The following is a 16741-nucleotide window of genomic DNA, read 5'->3' on the forward strand; positions in this document are numbered from 1 at the left end:
AACTGACGAGTGTACACTTAGAGAACAGTTTGGATTTGGCCTGGCAGAGAGGAGCGGGGAAACACCAAAAAGGCTTGATGCAAGCGGAGCGATGGGCTAGAAGAGGAGGGCTGATGTAGCAAGTGAGCAGGGGCCACTGGGAGTTAAGATGCAGGGAGACTAAAACTCCTAGCATACAGGCACCTTAAGAGAAATGGTAGTTTGGAAAAATTATTTTTGAAAGGTGAGGTGGGTCTGAAGACCTAATAAATGACTATTCTCTAACTCAAATACAGGTAACAAGGGGCTGGTCTGCCACAGAAGTGACACTTGCTAAAGATGGACAGTGGCAACACAAACAGAATGGAGCTAGAAAGCCATGGCTTCTTGCTTGGGAGTTGGGAAGGATGGTGCCATTGCCAACAGAAGGGGGCGGGGGGTGATGGGTAAGGAAGCCAGGCTTCTTTGGGAGGTGGAGGGAAAAGGGCAGGACTATGGACAGGTGGCATCTGCCTGTAAGAAAGGAACAAGGAATTGGAGTACAGACAAAACTCAGATCCACATAAGGAGACTACAGAACCATTCCCATAAGTACAGGTGGGTGTTGTTCTAAATACTGTAAGAGCCATCATTTACATGAAGCACCTGCAGGTCATTCCCCACTCCCAATTATAAATTGGTTTTGAAATGTGGGTTAAGTGGCTACCAATTTACACTTATACAGACTCCCAACACAAAGAGAAGACAAAGTAGAGAGCTTACCTTGCCGCCCCCTGTGGGACTTCGTACAGCAAAGCAGAAAAGGGTGGCAGGCTTGGCGTTCCCCTCGCTCTTGAACTCTGCAAAAGCAGCAGCATGGCCTTCTATGGGTTGTGAAACCTTCCTATCCACAGAGTAGAGCTGCATTGCCCCAACTACACGGTTTTGCTAAGACAAGACATTTGCAATGAAAGGGAAAGAAAAGAGAGGATATAAATTGTTAAAACAAATGTTTCTATAATGAAAGTCTCATATATTGATATAGTTTCTCTAAATAAAAAACAAGCCTATTTTTTTTAAAGATTTTATTTATTTGACAGAGAGAGAGAGACAGCACGAGCAGGGGGAGCAGCAGGCAGAGGGAGAGGGATAAGCAGGCTCCCTGCTGAGTAGGGAGCCCAATGTGGGGCTCAATCCCAGGACTCCAGGACCATGACCTGAGCCAAAAGCAGATGCTTAACCAGCTGAGCCATCCAGGTGCTCCCCAAAACAAGCCTATTATATATTAAAGACATGATATAACTCTAAATCTGATATGGAAAGATGGCTGCAAACACCAGGGAAAAAATAAGATGACAAACTTCTTGATTTGTTAAATGTAAAATGTGAGTATATACACAGGTATGCATTTAGACATATGTTTGTGTATATGTGTAAGTGTACATTCCATGTTTGCATATGTTAATAAATATACACATATTCTATAAACATAAATATTCATGTAAAGTCTTGGGAAGCAACTCTAAAGGAGTAGTTATATCAAGAGGAGGAAGTTATGGGCTAATTCTGAAAATTGGGTTTTCTGAAATCTGTAAATGGCAAAAACTGTATTCAATAAACCCCAATAAGGCTGGTATCTTTTATAAAACTTAGAATGTACATTTTTGGGCAAAGAATTTTAGTACATTTGTATCCAATGTCAAATGTTCAAAAAGCTAAGTAAATGAGATATGACAGCATCACAGCTCAAGCTCTTAGAATTCAACATTCAAATCGCCACCCCAGCCAAATGAGGCCCCATACAGTCGGTGGATAAAATTCAGATCCTCAATGTATCTGCCACCTACTCCCACTCCTTAGAAAGGGAAACAAAGGCTTCAACATTTTTCTTTTTAAAGAACCTTTCCTTTGTACTTTTGTACTGCACAATTATGTTAAAGTACTACGGAAAGTAGCAGTTCATGCTACAACACTGATGAACCTTGAAAACATGCAAAGTGAAAGAAGCCACTCACAAAGGCCACACATGAAATATCCGGAATAGGGAAATCCAGAGAGACAGAGTAGACAAGTGGTTGCCAAAGGCCGAGACGGGGAAGAAATAGGAGAGCAAGTGGTAGATAAATGTGTGCACTCTAACAGAAGAATGAACAAGAAAAGTTTTATTTTTTAAAAAATTTTTTAAAGATTATTTATTTATTTATTCATAGAGACACAGAGAGAGGCAGAGACACAGGCAGAGGGAGAAGCAGGCTCCATGCAGAGAGCCTGACCTGGGACTCAATCCAGGGTCTCCAGGATCACGCCCTGGGCTGCAGGTGGCGCTAAACTGCTGCGCCACAGGGGCTGCCCAAGAAAAGTTTTAATTTTATTAATTTTACTTATTTATGATAGTCACAGAGAGAGAGAGAGAGAGAGAGAGAGAGAGGCAGAGACACAGGCAGAGGGAGAAGCAGGCTCCATGCACCGGGAGCCCGACGCGGGACTCGATCCAAGGTCCCCAGGATCGCGCCCTGGGCCAAGGCAGGCGCTAAACCGCTGCGCCACCCAGGGATCCCCAAGAAAAGTTTTAAATGAGAGTAAGGACAGGACAAGACTCACCCTCCTGGGTGAGGATGGGAAGATTGGAGACCATATGGAGACAGTACCTTTAAGTCTCAATGCTAGAGAAGACTAACCTAAAGCCAAGAAGAGGTGAAGCAGAGAAGACCTGAGATCAAGCCTGAGACCTGGACTCTGCACTGCCTGTCCTCATGTCCCACCCAGAGGCTGCATGTGCAGTCTGGGGCCGCTTCTGAAACTTAGGCTCCTGTCTGGTAGTCCACCTTGCAGGAGTGCTGAGTGTGCTTTGGGAAAGGGCATACCGAGGACTGTAGCTGACAAAGACTCAATGTAAAAATGCTCTCATTTGGGACGCCTGGGTGGCTCAGTGGTTGAGTGTCTCCCTTTGGCTCAGGGCGTATCCCGGAGTACTGGGATCGAGTCTCACATCAGGCTCCATGCAGGGAGCCTCTGCCTGTGTCTCTGCCTCTCTCTCTGTGGGTCTCTCATGAATAAATAAATAAAACGTTGTTAAAAAATGCTTTCATTTGTGCCAGGCACCATGTGAAGGGCTAAGGATAAGGAAAAATGAATGTGACTCAGACCCTTCCCTTAAGGACACATAAGGACTCTGGCAAGGAAGCAAGCAACAGCAATACAGAGTGCTGTTATGGCCCAGGATAGAATGATATGCTGTGACTTCATGCAACCTGGTGAGTCAGGAAAGGCTTCCTAGTGACTCCTAAGCTGGAGTAAGAGGTCACAAGGTGAAGAGGAAAAGCTGTTTCAAACAAAGGGAAAACATTTACAAATGCTCAGACAGGGGGTTGCAAACCATGGTCTGTGGCCCAAAATCCATCCTTCATGTTATCGTCCTGTATCCTTTTAGTTGAGATGAAATTCACATACCTAAAACTACCCATTTTAAAGGAAGGATTCAATTCAGTGGCATTGAACATTCACAATGTTGTGCAACCATCCCCTTTATGTAGTTTCAAAACATTTTTATCATCCAAAAAACTCCCTGTGCCTATTAAAAGTTAGTTCCCATCTCCCCACCCCTCACCCCCTGGCAACCACCAGTCTGCTTTATCTCTACAGATTTACCTATTTCATATAAATTGAATCATAAAACGCCTTTTGTGTGACTTGTTTCACTCAGTGAGGCTTTCGAGGTTTATCCATGTTGTAGTCTGTATCACTAATTCCTTTTTTTTTAAGCCTAAATGATACTCCATTTTGTGTAAAAGTCATATTTTATCCATTCAGCCAGTGGTAAACATTTGGGTTGTTTTCATCTTTTAGCTATGACAAATGCTGCTGCTATGTTTGTGCACAAGTTTTTGTATGGATGTGTTTTCATCACTTTTCTTGGGTAGATGCCTAGGAGTGAAATTGCTAGGTCAAATGTAACTTTATGTTAAATTTTTTGAGGAACCATCAATCTGTTTTCCACAGGAGCTGAACCATTTTACATTCCTACTACTGACATACAAGGATTCCAATAACTCTGCATCCCTGCCAAAACTCATTATTTCCCATTAAAAAAAATTATGCCACCAGCCCAATGGGTGGTACCTCATTGTGGTTTTGACTTGCAATTCCTTAGTGACTAATGATGTTGAATACCTTTTCATGTGCTTGTCGGCTATTTGTATATATCTCTGGATAAATATCTGTTCAAGTCTTTTTGTATATTTTCTATCTGGGACATCTTTTTGTCCCAAGTGTTCTCTATACATTGTAGATACTAGATTCTTCTCAGATATATGATTTACAAATTCTTCTGTATGTTATCTTTTCCCTTTCTTAATAATGTCTTGATTCATAAATGTTTTTAATTTTGATATAATCCAAATTACCTGTTTTCTTTTGTTGCTCATGCTTTGGGTGTTATATCTAAAAATCCATAGCCAAATACAAAGTCATGAACATTTCTCACATCTTCTTTTAAAGGTTTTAGTTTTGCCTCTTATATTTAGGTCTTTGATCCATTTTGAGCTAACTTTAAAGATTTATTTGAGGGAGAAAGCAAGACAAACTAAGTTGTGAGCTGGGGGAGGGGCAGAGGGAGGAGAGAGAGAATGTTAAGCAGGCTCCACGTGCAGCATGGAGATCGTGACCTGAGCCAAAATCAAGAGTTGGGACACTCAACAAACTAAGCCACTCTGGTGCCCCAAATTAATTTTTATATACGGTATGAGGTAGGAATCCAACTCCATTCTTTTGCATTTGAATATCTTGGTGTGCCAGCATCATTTGTTGAAGAGAACAGTCTTTCCCAATTGATTGGTCTTGCCACCACTGTCAAAAATCAAATGTCCATAGGTGTATGGTTTATTCCTAGACTCTCAGGGGTGTGTGTGTTTTAAGATTTATTTATTTGACAGAGGAAGAGAGAGAGCACAAGCAGGGCAAGTGGCAGGCAGAGGGAGAGAAGTAGGCTCCCTGCTGAGCAGGAAGCCTGATACAGGGCTTGATCCTGGGACCCTGAGATCATGACCTGAGCTGAAAGCAGACATTTAACCGACTGAGCCATCCAGGCATCCCAGGACTCTCAGTTCTATTCCATTGGTTTTCACTGTCTATCCTTATACCCATGGATTTTGGTTGTTATTGTTTGTTAAATATTTGTGTGATAGTATAGTAAGAAATACATACTCAGTTTTGTCTCTTGTTCCTGGCACAGAACTCCTAAAACCTTTAAAATATCCTAAATGAGTGACAGGTGCATCTTTGTGACACAAAAGCCTATGGGGGGTCTTAGATAGCTTCAAGTTTGGAACTTTATGTCCCACCCCTCTGGAGACAAAGTTAATCCCCAAAGACCAATGCAAATCTACACAGAAACCCCCGAGTGACAAGAGTTCAGAAAGCTCCTATCATCAAAGTGGTGGTAGGGTGGAGGGCCTGCATGGGGCATGGAAGCTCCATGCATACCCCTTTCCTCCATGCCTTGCCTTATACATTGCTTCCATTTGATTGTTCCTAAGTTGTACCCTTTTTAATGAACCAGTAATAGTAAGTAAAGTGCCTTCCTGAGCCATTCTAATAAATTATTGAACCTGAGAAGGAGGTTGTGGGAACCTCTGATTTATAGCTTGTTGGCCAGAGGTGCTGGTGGCCTGGGACTAGAGACTGGCATCTGAAGGCAGTCTTGTGGGACTGAACTCAACCTGTGGAGTCTGCGCTAATTCTTGGATATCCAGTTGGTGTCCACAGGGAATTAGAGAATTGTTTGATATAGAAAAGCCAACACTTGATGTCAGAAGCATAGTGAGAGTCAAAACAGCTTTTGGCTTGGATTTTTTTTGTTGGTTTTTATTTTTTTCAGTAAAGCACAAATAAGTAACACTGTGATTGATAATCTTTTCTTTAAAATATTTCTCAGACATGACGATTTCCTTATAAATGACCAGGATTCCTAAAGGTATTTTTAACAACTTTGAGATATAATTCATTTACCATTAATTCATTCATTTGAAGCATACTATTCAGTGTTTTTTAGTTTATTCACAAGATTGTACAATCATCACAATATAATTTTAAAACACTTTCATCCCTTAAGAAAACCTCATTAACAGTCAACCCTCATTCCCACCTCCCACACTCCATCCTCAGTCAAAGCAACTGCTTATCCATTTTCTATCTCTGTAGATAATAACTATTCTGAATGTCTCATAAAAATGGAATCATACAATATGTGGGTTTTTTTGTGCCGACACCTTTCACTTAGCTTATTATTTCCAAGATTAAGCATGATATAGCATATATCAGTAGAGATGACTTGAACAATATGAGGAAGGTTAGGGTCATAGACACAACACAGTAAAAAATTCATGTATTAACTTTTGACTCCCCAAAAACTTAACTACTAATAGTTTACTGCTGACCAGAAACCTTACCAATAACAGTCAAATAACACATATTTTGTATGGTATATGTATTATGCACTGCATTCTCACAAAACTAAAGAAAGTGTTAAAAAAATCATGAGAAAATACATTTATAATACTATACTGTATTTATTGAAAACATAATTCGTCTGTAAGTAAACTCATGCACTTCAAACCCATGTTCTTCAAAAGTCAACTGTACTTCATTTCTTTTTAAGGTCAAATAAATATCCCACTGTCAAATATCTATACAGTAGATATATTTATCAGTAGATGGACATTTGGATTACTTCCACATTTTGCCTAAAATAGTGTTTTAACTGATGGTTAACAGAGGGGAGGTGGGGGAGGTGGGTTAAGGGGATTTGATGGGGATTAAGGAGTATATTTGTGATGATCATCAGCTGTTATATATATTGAAAGTGTTGAATCGCCATATTGTACACCTGAGGCTAATATGACACACTATGTTAACCAATTGTAATTTACTTTTTTAAAAAATGATTTTATTTATTTATTTATAGAGACAGAGACAGAGAGAGAGAGAGAGAGAGAGAGAGGCAGAGGCACAGGCAGAGGGAGAAGCAGGCTCCATGCAGGGAGCCTGATGTGGGACTCGATCCAGGGTCCCCAGGATCAAACCCCGGGCTGCAGGCGGCGTTAAACCGCTGTGCCACCGGGGCTTCCCTGGAATTTACTTTTTTAAAAGATTTTATTTATTTATGAGAGAGAGAGAGAGAGAGAGAGAGAGAGAGAGAGAGAGAGAGAGGGCTCCATGCAGGGAGCCCAACATGGGACTCGACCCCGGGTCTCCAGGATCACACCCTGGGCCGAAGGCAGGTGGCTAAACCACTGAGCCACCTGGGCTGCCCAACCAATTGGAATTTAAATTAAAACTCAAGGTGGGTTAGTGAAGTAAGTCAATTGGAGAAGGACAAACATTATATGTTCTCATTCATTTGGGGAATATAAATAATAGTGAAAGGGAATATAAGGGAAGGGAGAAGAAATGTGTGGGAAATATCAGAAAGGGAGACAGAACATAAAGACTCCTAACTCTGGGAAATGAACTAGGGGTGGTGGAAGGGGAGGAGGGCGGGGGGTGGGGGTGAATGGGTGACGGGCACTGAGGGGGGCACTTGATGGGATGAGCACTGGGTGTTATTCTGTGTGTTGGTAAATTGAACACCAATAAAAAATAAATTTATTATAAAAAAAAACTCAAGGTGGGGGGTGCACCTGAGTGGCTCAGTTTGTTACGTGTCCGACACTCGATTTTGGCTCAGGTCATGACATCAGAGTTATGAGATTGAGCCCTTTGCTGGGCTCTCCACTGGGCACGGAGCCTCCACTCCTTCCTCTCCTTTGTTTTGTCACATAAAGTACATATTTTTTTTGTTTTTGTTTGTTCTTTTTTGTTTTTTGTTTTGTCACATAAAGTACATATTTATATATCATTAACACAGATTTATAATTATTGCTTTAGTAGTCATCTTTGAACTCACATAAAAAAATAGTCATACACAAAAACTACCTTTATGCAGTCTTTTATGTTTACCTATACAGTTTACTCATACTGTGCTCTTCATGTGGGTTTGGGTTACTGACTTCCATTTCCACCTGAAAGATTCACTTTAGTATTTCTTATAGGGCAGATGTGTTAGAGACAAATTCTCTGTTTTTGTTACTTGGTAATGCCTTAATCTCCCCTTCATTATTTGAAGAATAATTTTGCTGGATATGGAATTCTTGCTTGACAGTCTTATTTTTTTAAAAGCACTTTGATTATATCATACCACTGCCTGGATGGGTTCTTTTTTTTTTTTTTTTTTTGCCTGGATGGGTTCTATTAAGAAATCAATTGTTAATCTTACTGAGAGTCCATTGTATAAGATAAGTTTGCTTCTTTCTTACTGCTGTCAAGATTTTTTGTCTTTTGATAGTTTAATTATGATATATCTGGGTGTAGATTAATGGTTTTCATCAAATTTGCTAAGTTTGGGGCCATTATTTCTTCAAATATTCTTTTCCCCTTTCTTCTCTCCTGTAGCACTTCCAGTATGTGTACTGACTCACTTGATGTGTTCCACAAATCTATGAGACTTTTTTTTTTTTTAAGTAGACTCTGTGCCCAGCATGGGGGCTTCAACTCACAACCCTGAGGGGCCAAGAGTCATATGCTCTACCAATTGAGGGAGCCAGGCATCCCATAGGCTTTTTTTTCGATACCACCTAGTTCTATATTATTATGATTTATATGGAGAGACACTGTTCTCATAATTTCCTTTAGTTCCCTGGACATACTTTCCATTAGCTCTTTGAACATACTTAAAATAGTTGACTTACAGTCTTTTTGAAAATAACTCCAATGTCTGGGTTTCCTCAAAACAGTCTCTACTGACTAATTTTCCCCCCTTTGAGTATGGGCTATACTTTGTTTCTTTGCCTATTTCATTTTTGGTGCTGTTGTTGAAAGCTGGATATTTTAAATAACATAAAGTGACAACTCTGGAAATCAGATATTCCACCCCCCACCCCGGGCTTATTGAAGTTGTTTGTTTAACAAATCTCCTGAACTAAGTCCGTAAAGCCTGTATTCTTTGTCATATGTGGTCACTGAGGTCTCTATTCAGCTTAGTGGTCAGTTAATGATTTGAAATAAATTCCTTAAATGCCTTGAGTTTCAGCCTTTGCTGAGAGGGTGTGTATGTGTTGAGACATACCTTCAATACTCTGGCAGGCAGCTTACAATACTGCCTTGGCCTTCAACCTTCCTGCTTGTACAGAGCCTCAAGGTCAGCTAAGGGTGAGAGTTTAAGGCCTTGTCAATCCTCTCTTGGGCAGGTGCACAGCTCTGTGCATGTACATTTCCCAAGAATATGCTTAAACTTCTGAAAGCCTCCTACGAACATGCTTTTAATTTTTTTTAGCCAGCTTCTTATTTACCTCAAGTATTACCATCCTACCAGGCAGTTGTGATGTTAAACAATTGCTGCTGATGGTACAGCACAACCATCCCAGGAGGTAAGGCTATTTGTACTGAGAAAGAGTGAGTCAAATCAAATAAAAGGCAAGGTCTGTGAAAGGAGATTTCCAAGAAACTATTAGGTCAAATAATGACATTTATCTGGGAAAGGTGCTTTTGGGAGAAGATCTAAGCCTTTCTTGCCTCCTTCAGAGGCTGTAAGGTTGCTGTATTTCACCAACTGGTGGAACAACATATTGGTTTTTAACACTATCAGAAACTGTACAGAAGGAGATGGGACTGGCACAAGTTAAAATGTCACCAAACTTGCTGTTCTGAGTTGAAGCAAATTTTCTTAAATAAAAGTTCTTTGGATTTTTAAGCCTGTGGTTAATTTCTAGAACTCTGAAAAAGTTGATTTTGGAAATTTTTTGCCATTGTTCTCAGTGCTTTTATGGAGGAGCGGATTTTCAAAGGTCTGTATTCCACCAATCCTGTTGATATACTGTGTTTAATATTTTATGTGGATGTATATTTACATTTCTCTTGGGTATATAAATGGGAGTGGAATTCCTAGGTCACACAGTAACTCTAACATTTAACTTTTTGGGGAATTGCCCAACTATTTTCCATCAACACTCTGTGTTTTACATTCCCAACAACAATGTATGAGGGTTCCAATTTCTCTACATCCTTGACAACATTTGTTATTGGCGATCTTTTTTATTATAGCCATCCTAATACGTGTGAAGTCACATCACATTTTTTGGGGGGAGGGGTTTGTTTCGTTTGTTTTTTAAGTAAGCTATACACCCAATGTGGGGTTTGAACTCATCACCTTGAGATCAAGAGTGGCATGCTCTTGTGAATCAGCCAGCCAGCTGTCCCTCACACTGAATTTTCAATTTGTATTTCCACAATGACTAAGGAATTTTTTTTATAAAGACTTTTCATTTATTTATTCATGAGAGACACAGAGAGAGGCAGAGACATAGGCAGAAGAACCAGGTTCCCTGCAGGGAGCCTGATGCAGGACTCAGTCTCAGGACCCTGGGATCACAACCCAAGCCAAAGGCAGACACTCAACCACTGAACCACCCAGATGGTTCAGTAGCCCCAAGGACTAATGATGTTAAACAAATTTTCATGTGTTTTTGGAGAAATATCTGTTCAAATAATTTAACAATTTGTAAACTGGATTATTTGCCTTTTTATTATTGAGTTGTAAGAATTATTTATATATTCTGGATACAAGTCCCTTATCAGATATATGATGTTGAAATATTTTCTCCAAATGGTGGGTTATTTTTTCACTTTCAAATGGTGTCATTTTTTTTTTTTAATTTATTTATGATAGTCACACACACAGAGAGTGAGAGAGGCAGAGATACAGGAAGAGGAAAAAGCAGGCTCCATGCACCGGGAGCCCGACATGGGATTCGATCCCGGGTCTCCAGGATCGTGCCCTGGGCCAAAGGCAGGCGCCAAACCGCTGCACCACCCAGGGATCCCCAAATGGTATCATTTGTAGCACAAAGGATTTTAATTTTGTTTTACCTGTTTTTCTTTTGTTGCTTATGCTTTTGATGTTGTATCTATAAAAGTTCTGCTTAACTCAAGGTGACTAAGATTTGCTATGTTTTCTTCTAAGATTTTTATAGCTTCAGCTCTTACATTTGGGTTTGATCCATTTTGAGTTAATTTTTAGTATGTTGAGAGGTAGGGGTTCAGTTTCATGCTTTGGTATGTACAGATATCCAGTGTCCCCAAAACATTTGTTAAACAGACTATTCTTTCCTCTGTTGAATTGTCTTAGCATCCCTATCAAAAAAATAAACTGATCATAAATGTAAGGATATTATTTCTAGACTCTCAATTTTACCTTATTGATCTATATGTCTACTCCTATCTTGGTACCATACTGTCTTGATGACTGTAGGTTTGTAGCAATTTTTGAAATTGGGAAATATGAGTACTCTTTGTTTTCTTTTCATCAAGACTGTTCTGGCTATTATGAGTTCTCTGCAATTCCATATGAATTTTAGGGTTAGCTTATCAATTTCTACAAAGACTTTATCTGGTATTCTGATAGAGATTATGTTGAATTTGCAGATTAGGGTGTATTAACATCTTAAAAATATTAACTATTATGATACATGAACATGAGATGTTTTCCCATTTATTTAGATCTTTAGTTATTTTCAACAGTGTTTTGTAGTTTTAAGGATAAAAGTATATAACATATATATATATATATATAGAGAGAGAGAGAGAGAGAGACTTATAAGTATATAACTTATACATATAAACACATATATAGTTATATAAATTATATACTTCTTTTATTAAATTTATTCCTATTTTATTCATTTTTATGCTATTATGAATGGAATATCATTTCTAATTATTCATTGAAAGTGTATATTATCTTGCATTCTATAACCTTGTACTTGTTAGTTCTAGAATTTTATTGGATGCCTTAAGATTTTCAATATGTAAAATCATGTCATCTGCAAACAGATATTTTCAATTCTTCCTTTCGAATCAGGATGCCTTTTATTTCTTTTTCTGATTGTTCTGACTAGAATCTCTAGTCCAATACTGAACAGCAGTGGCAAAAGTGGACATCTCTGCCTTGTCTGATCTTAGGGGTAAACTTTCAGTCTTTCGCTATTAAGTAAGATGCTAGCTGTGTGTTTTTCTCAGATGCCTTTTATCAGGTTAAGGAAGTTCCTTTCTATTCCTAGTTTGTTGAGCATTTTTATCATAAAAGGTGTTGGGTTTTATACGATGCTTTTTCTGTGTCTGCTGAGATGACAATGTGGTTTTTGTATTTTATTCTATTAATACTGTACATTATTTTCATTGGTTTTCAGATATTAAACCCACTTGATATCACCAGGTAAGTCCCACTTGGTTGTGACATACAATTCTTTTATATGTTGCTGGATTCAGTTCACTAGTATGTTGTTGAAGATTTCTGCATCTATATTCAGAGGAGATAGTGGTTTACAGTTTTCTTGTGATGTCTTTGGTGTCTGGGTACTAATGGCCTCATAGAATGAACTGAGAGGTGTTCCCTCCTCTTCTATGTTTTAGAAAAGTTTGTGAAGGATTAGTACTACCTTTTCTTTGAATATTTGATAGAATTAACCAGTGAAACCATCTGGGTCAGAGTTTTTCTTTGGGAGTAGTTTTTTCATTAGTAATTATCTTAACTTGTTATATAGGACTATTCATATTTTCTATTTCTTCTTGAGTCATTTTAATACTCTATGTTTTTCTGGGAATTAGTCCTTTCATCTAAGTTATATAGTTTGCTGGTATACAATATTCTTAGTATCTTATACTAATTTTTTAAAATTTCTGTATGGTTTGTCCCACCTGTTTTGAAGCCATGCCCATTCACTTATGTACTGTCTATGGCTGCCCATACTAAAATTTCACAGTTGAGTAATTGTGACAGAGACCGAATTTTGGGGGCCCACAAAGCAAAAACATTTACTATCTGGGCCTTTATAGAAAAAATATGCTGACCTCCAGCTAAGACGAACAAAATAACATTTGAAGTATTCAGGTCAAACTGGAGCAAAGGGCTTTTAAGAAAATATTAGAGGCTGTTAAAAAGTGCAGAATGAATTAACTGTTGTCTTAGTTTTATAAGTCTCAGCTCAAATTTCATTCCAACCCCTCAGACATAATCAATCCTGGGGGAACAAACATATTTCCAGACCAGATTCAGTACAAAGATAGAGCTTCATGGAATAAAGAGGAAACTCAAAAACAAAAAGTATTCTGGGCAAGTATTTGGGAAGAGTTGATAAAGGCTACCCTGTGAGTAACTTTGTTCCTTGGTTGAGAGTCCTGTAACTCTACACACCTCTTTCCAAAAGCAATATAAAGGCTCAAAAAGTACAGCTTTCCCACTGACTCTTGAATAGTATGAAGGGCTATGGAAGAGAGATCTTCTGGCTCCCCTGCCTTCACAAAGGTAGAGTGAATCAATTTTTTCTTTTCATGCCCATACCACCTTGAAAATTCACCATGACAGCATATGTCATACAGATTTTACCTGTCTGTAACTCTCTCGCAATTCATCCCAGCATCTCCAGTCTCTCCTCAGCCCTAAAATCACAAACACTCCTGTCTTCATTTCTATTAGTAACACCTGAACTGTCTGCAACCTCTGTCCACCATAAAGGCCAGCAATATCCAAATCCTTTCAGGCGAAAGCCAAAGGTAGAGTTTTCACATGAGAAAAACTTCATAAATAGCATCTAATCTAGGGTTAGTTTCCTCCCAAGAGGAAATCATTCAAGCTAATAGATGATACATCACATAAAATGTCCTAGGTGTAAAATTACTCCTTTTATGGAAGCCTGGGCAATCAGACCCAAACAAGTTGTTATGGATGAATCATAATATCATGTGTAGGGGCAATGGGATTGCCCATTATTCTAGATACATATTCCTATAAATACACTGTCATTCCAGCTTAACTCTCAGCCCTGACAATAAGTAACTGGGGCTGAATGGAAGTCATGGACCTATCTATAGATAGGTATTTATAGAGATATTTATAGAGCCTATAAAAGGCTCTGTGACTAAGCAAGTCCCTTACATTACACCAAAAAACTCCCACATCACCTGAGGATACAAACTTGTCAGCGTAATACAAAGATGAAGGGTTAGAGCAGATATACTTCAGTTCTCCCTTATCTACGTCTCAATTCTAAGACAAATGCTGGGCCACCATCCAACTCTCCTCTCCCTGAGAGGAGTCCTATGCATCACCAATTTCTAGCCATTTCTCCTCTAAAATCTAAAGCCTTGCATTGGGGCACCTGGCTGACTCAGTCATTAGAGCATGTGACTCTTGATCTTAGGGTTGTGAGTTTGAGCCCCACGTTGAGCATAGAGATTACTAAACAAATTTCTCTCTCTCTCTCTCTCTCTCTCTCTCTGTCTCAAACCTTGCCTCTACTGTTCATCTCCAATGCCAGTGCTTCCATCTAAATCACACATGGCTTACTTCTCCTGGGAGCTGCAGATTGGAAGAGACTTCTAAAGTGAAGAGAAGTACTCCTTCCATCTTTGCTCGCTCTTTACCTTTCTCATACATGTCTTTATTCCAGAACATGCTATATGGTTTCTTCCTGTATCTGCCTATCAACTAGCTTCCCAGCCTCCAGTCTTCATGGTGGTCCCTCCTCGACATCACTGATAGCATTATTTCTATGCCATCATGCTACAGAGAAAGAAAATAAATCATATCACTTTCACTTTAAAATCTGCTGCAGAATTCCCACTGCCAACAGCATGCACCTCAGTCTTGTCCCCACTGATCTCTCAGCCTCTTATGCATCCTATAGGTATCAGCCAAGGTGATACCTGAGACTCACAGAAAGAGCTATTCTCTTCCACTTCCATGCCTTTGCATACAGTTTCCTTCCCAAGTGCACTTTTATAGCTGGCAAAACGCAGCTTAAGAGGTCCTTTCTGTTGTGGGTCCTCTCTGACTTAAGGTATTTTCTTACAGCTTCCACAGCACTGTCTTGAAATGTTTGACAGCTTTATAAGTGCTAGAATCCTGCATTTATACTCTTCCCACTAGGCTATGGAAGACCATTCAATGGCCAGAATTAGCTAATAAAGATCTAAAACCAAAAATCCTGTTGTCAAGTATCTGGTGACTAGATTAGCCACCAGGAATGAAAAAAAGAAGCACAGCAGAAAGTTACTGCTTCTATCATAAAAATATACAAATTAGTAAGGGCACCTGGGTTGCACTGTCAGTTAAGTGTCTGACTCTTGGTTTCAGCTCAGGTCATGATCTTAGGGTTCTGAGATGGAGCCATATGTCAATCAGGCTCTGTACTGAAAGAGGAGTCTGCTTAAGACTTTCTTTCCTTCTCCCTCTGCCCTTCCACTCTTGTACTTGCTCACTCTCTTTCCCTCTATTAAAATACATAAATGAATCTTTAAAGTATATGAATTAGTAACATTCAATTAAAGCCCTTAAAATAGAGCCCCCAAGCTACTTTCCATAAACCTATAGGTTCCAAGTGGCTTTACAAAATTCCTCAACAATTAACTTCTCAAAACTATGCCAGAAATAGTTTACAGAATGAGTATCAGTAATCTGATGGAATACAGAGTTAAACTACAATTCTTATACAATCCAAAGTTTGAATTTCTTATAACCTCTATTTCTTTTAGGCCTGGGCCTATTTCTTCTGCCTCAAACCTAATACTAACTTCAGTATTATACCTCTACATTCCATCGGACCAGTCCCTGAAGGCAGCCAAAAGCTTACCTGAGCTGAAATGCCAATGAGGAGCAACCACTTCTGGTACTCATCAGTCCGGTAGTGGATCATCTGGCACCCTGACAGACTAGCATGTCTATCAAACATCTTCACGGGTTGAGAGTCACCTTCCATGCTCCAGTGGTAGACTGTGGTCTCAGTCACCAGGGCAACAGTGTTCACAGAGACCCATTTCCAGAAAATCACCTCTTCTGCCATTGTATGAGACTTCATTTTACTCTTCATTTCAATATTAAAGATCTGAAGTGTCTTCCCAGCTAGTATTTGATGTGATGGAGATTAGAGAAAGATAAATTAAAAATCTGAAAGACAAATTCTTACACTCCTAATTCTGAATCGTTTTAATGTTACTTTAAGTTGTACTACTTACAGGCAATCTGATTAAGAAGGGAAAAAAGCTGCCTCAGTAGTAATTAACCACACTTTGATGTCTCAATATTGAGAAGAGCCTTCTTCAAAAGAATGTAAAAGTGTGTGAATATATAATGTATGAGTAACAGTCAGAAATTAGTTCTTTTGAAGCAACTATCAGGAGAATCAGTTTTAAATTGTTATCTTCTAGTTTTAAAATGTTTCTAGATAAGTCAGCAAAAACAAGACTCAAAGGTTTCAGTTTTACAAAAGGAAAATCATTCTGAAAGTGGATGGTCCTGATAGGTGTACAACAACATAAATGTACTTAAGACCACTGAACAATACACTAAAAAATGGTTAAGATAATAGACTCCATGATATATATTTAGCTGCAACTCTTAAAAATTGAAAAAACTTGGAGATTTCAATACCCCACTCTAAATAATAAAACAACTAGACAGAAAAATATACTTGAACATTACTGACCAATTCAACCTAACATCTTTAGAACACATTACCCAACGAGAAAATACAATACATTCTTTCCAAGTATACATGAAACATATTCTAGGATAGATCTTATGCTTGGCTATTAAAAAAGTATCAGGAAATTTTAAAATTTAAAGTCATATAAGTTATCTGATTACAACAAAATTATTAAAAAACAACAGAAAAAAAGTGTGAGATATTCCCAAATT

At 38.8% G+C, this 16741-nt stretch overlaps 1 protein-coding gene across 3 annotated transcripts in view; it reads right to left on the reverse strand.

Annotated features, from left to right (window-relative positions):
- The window catches only part of CLTCL1 (clathrin heavy chain like 1), an 88594-nt gene that overhangs the window by 53029 nt on the left and 18824 nt on the right, over window positions 1-16741 (reverse strand). For all 3 annotated transcript variants that reach the window (XM_025982748.2, XM_072723469.1, XM_072723471.1), the window contains 2 exons: window positions 15678-15946; window positions 742-906 (listed from right to left, as the gene is read on the reverse strand). In XM_025982748.2, coding sequence (XP_025838533.1) covers window positions 742-906; window positions 15678-15946 — 434 coding nt within the window. The remainder of the gene's footprint in view (window positions 1-741; window positions 907-15677; window positions 15947-16741) is intronic.

The sequence above is a fragment of the Vulpes vulpes genome, chromosome 10, assembly GCF_048418805.1.
Source record: "Vulpes vulpes isolate BD-2025 chromosome 10, VulVul3, whole genome shotgun sequence".
NCBI classification, from domain to species: Eukaryota; Metazoa; Chordata; class Mammalia; order Carnivora; family Canidae; genus Vulpes; species Vulpes vulpes.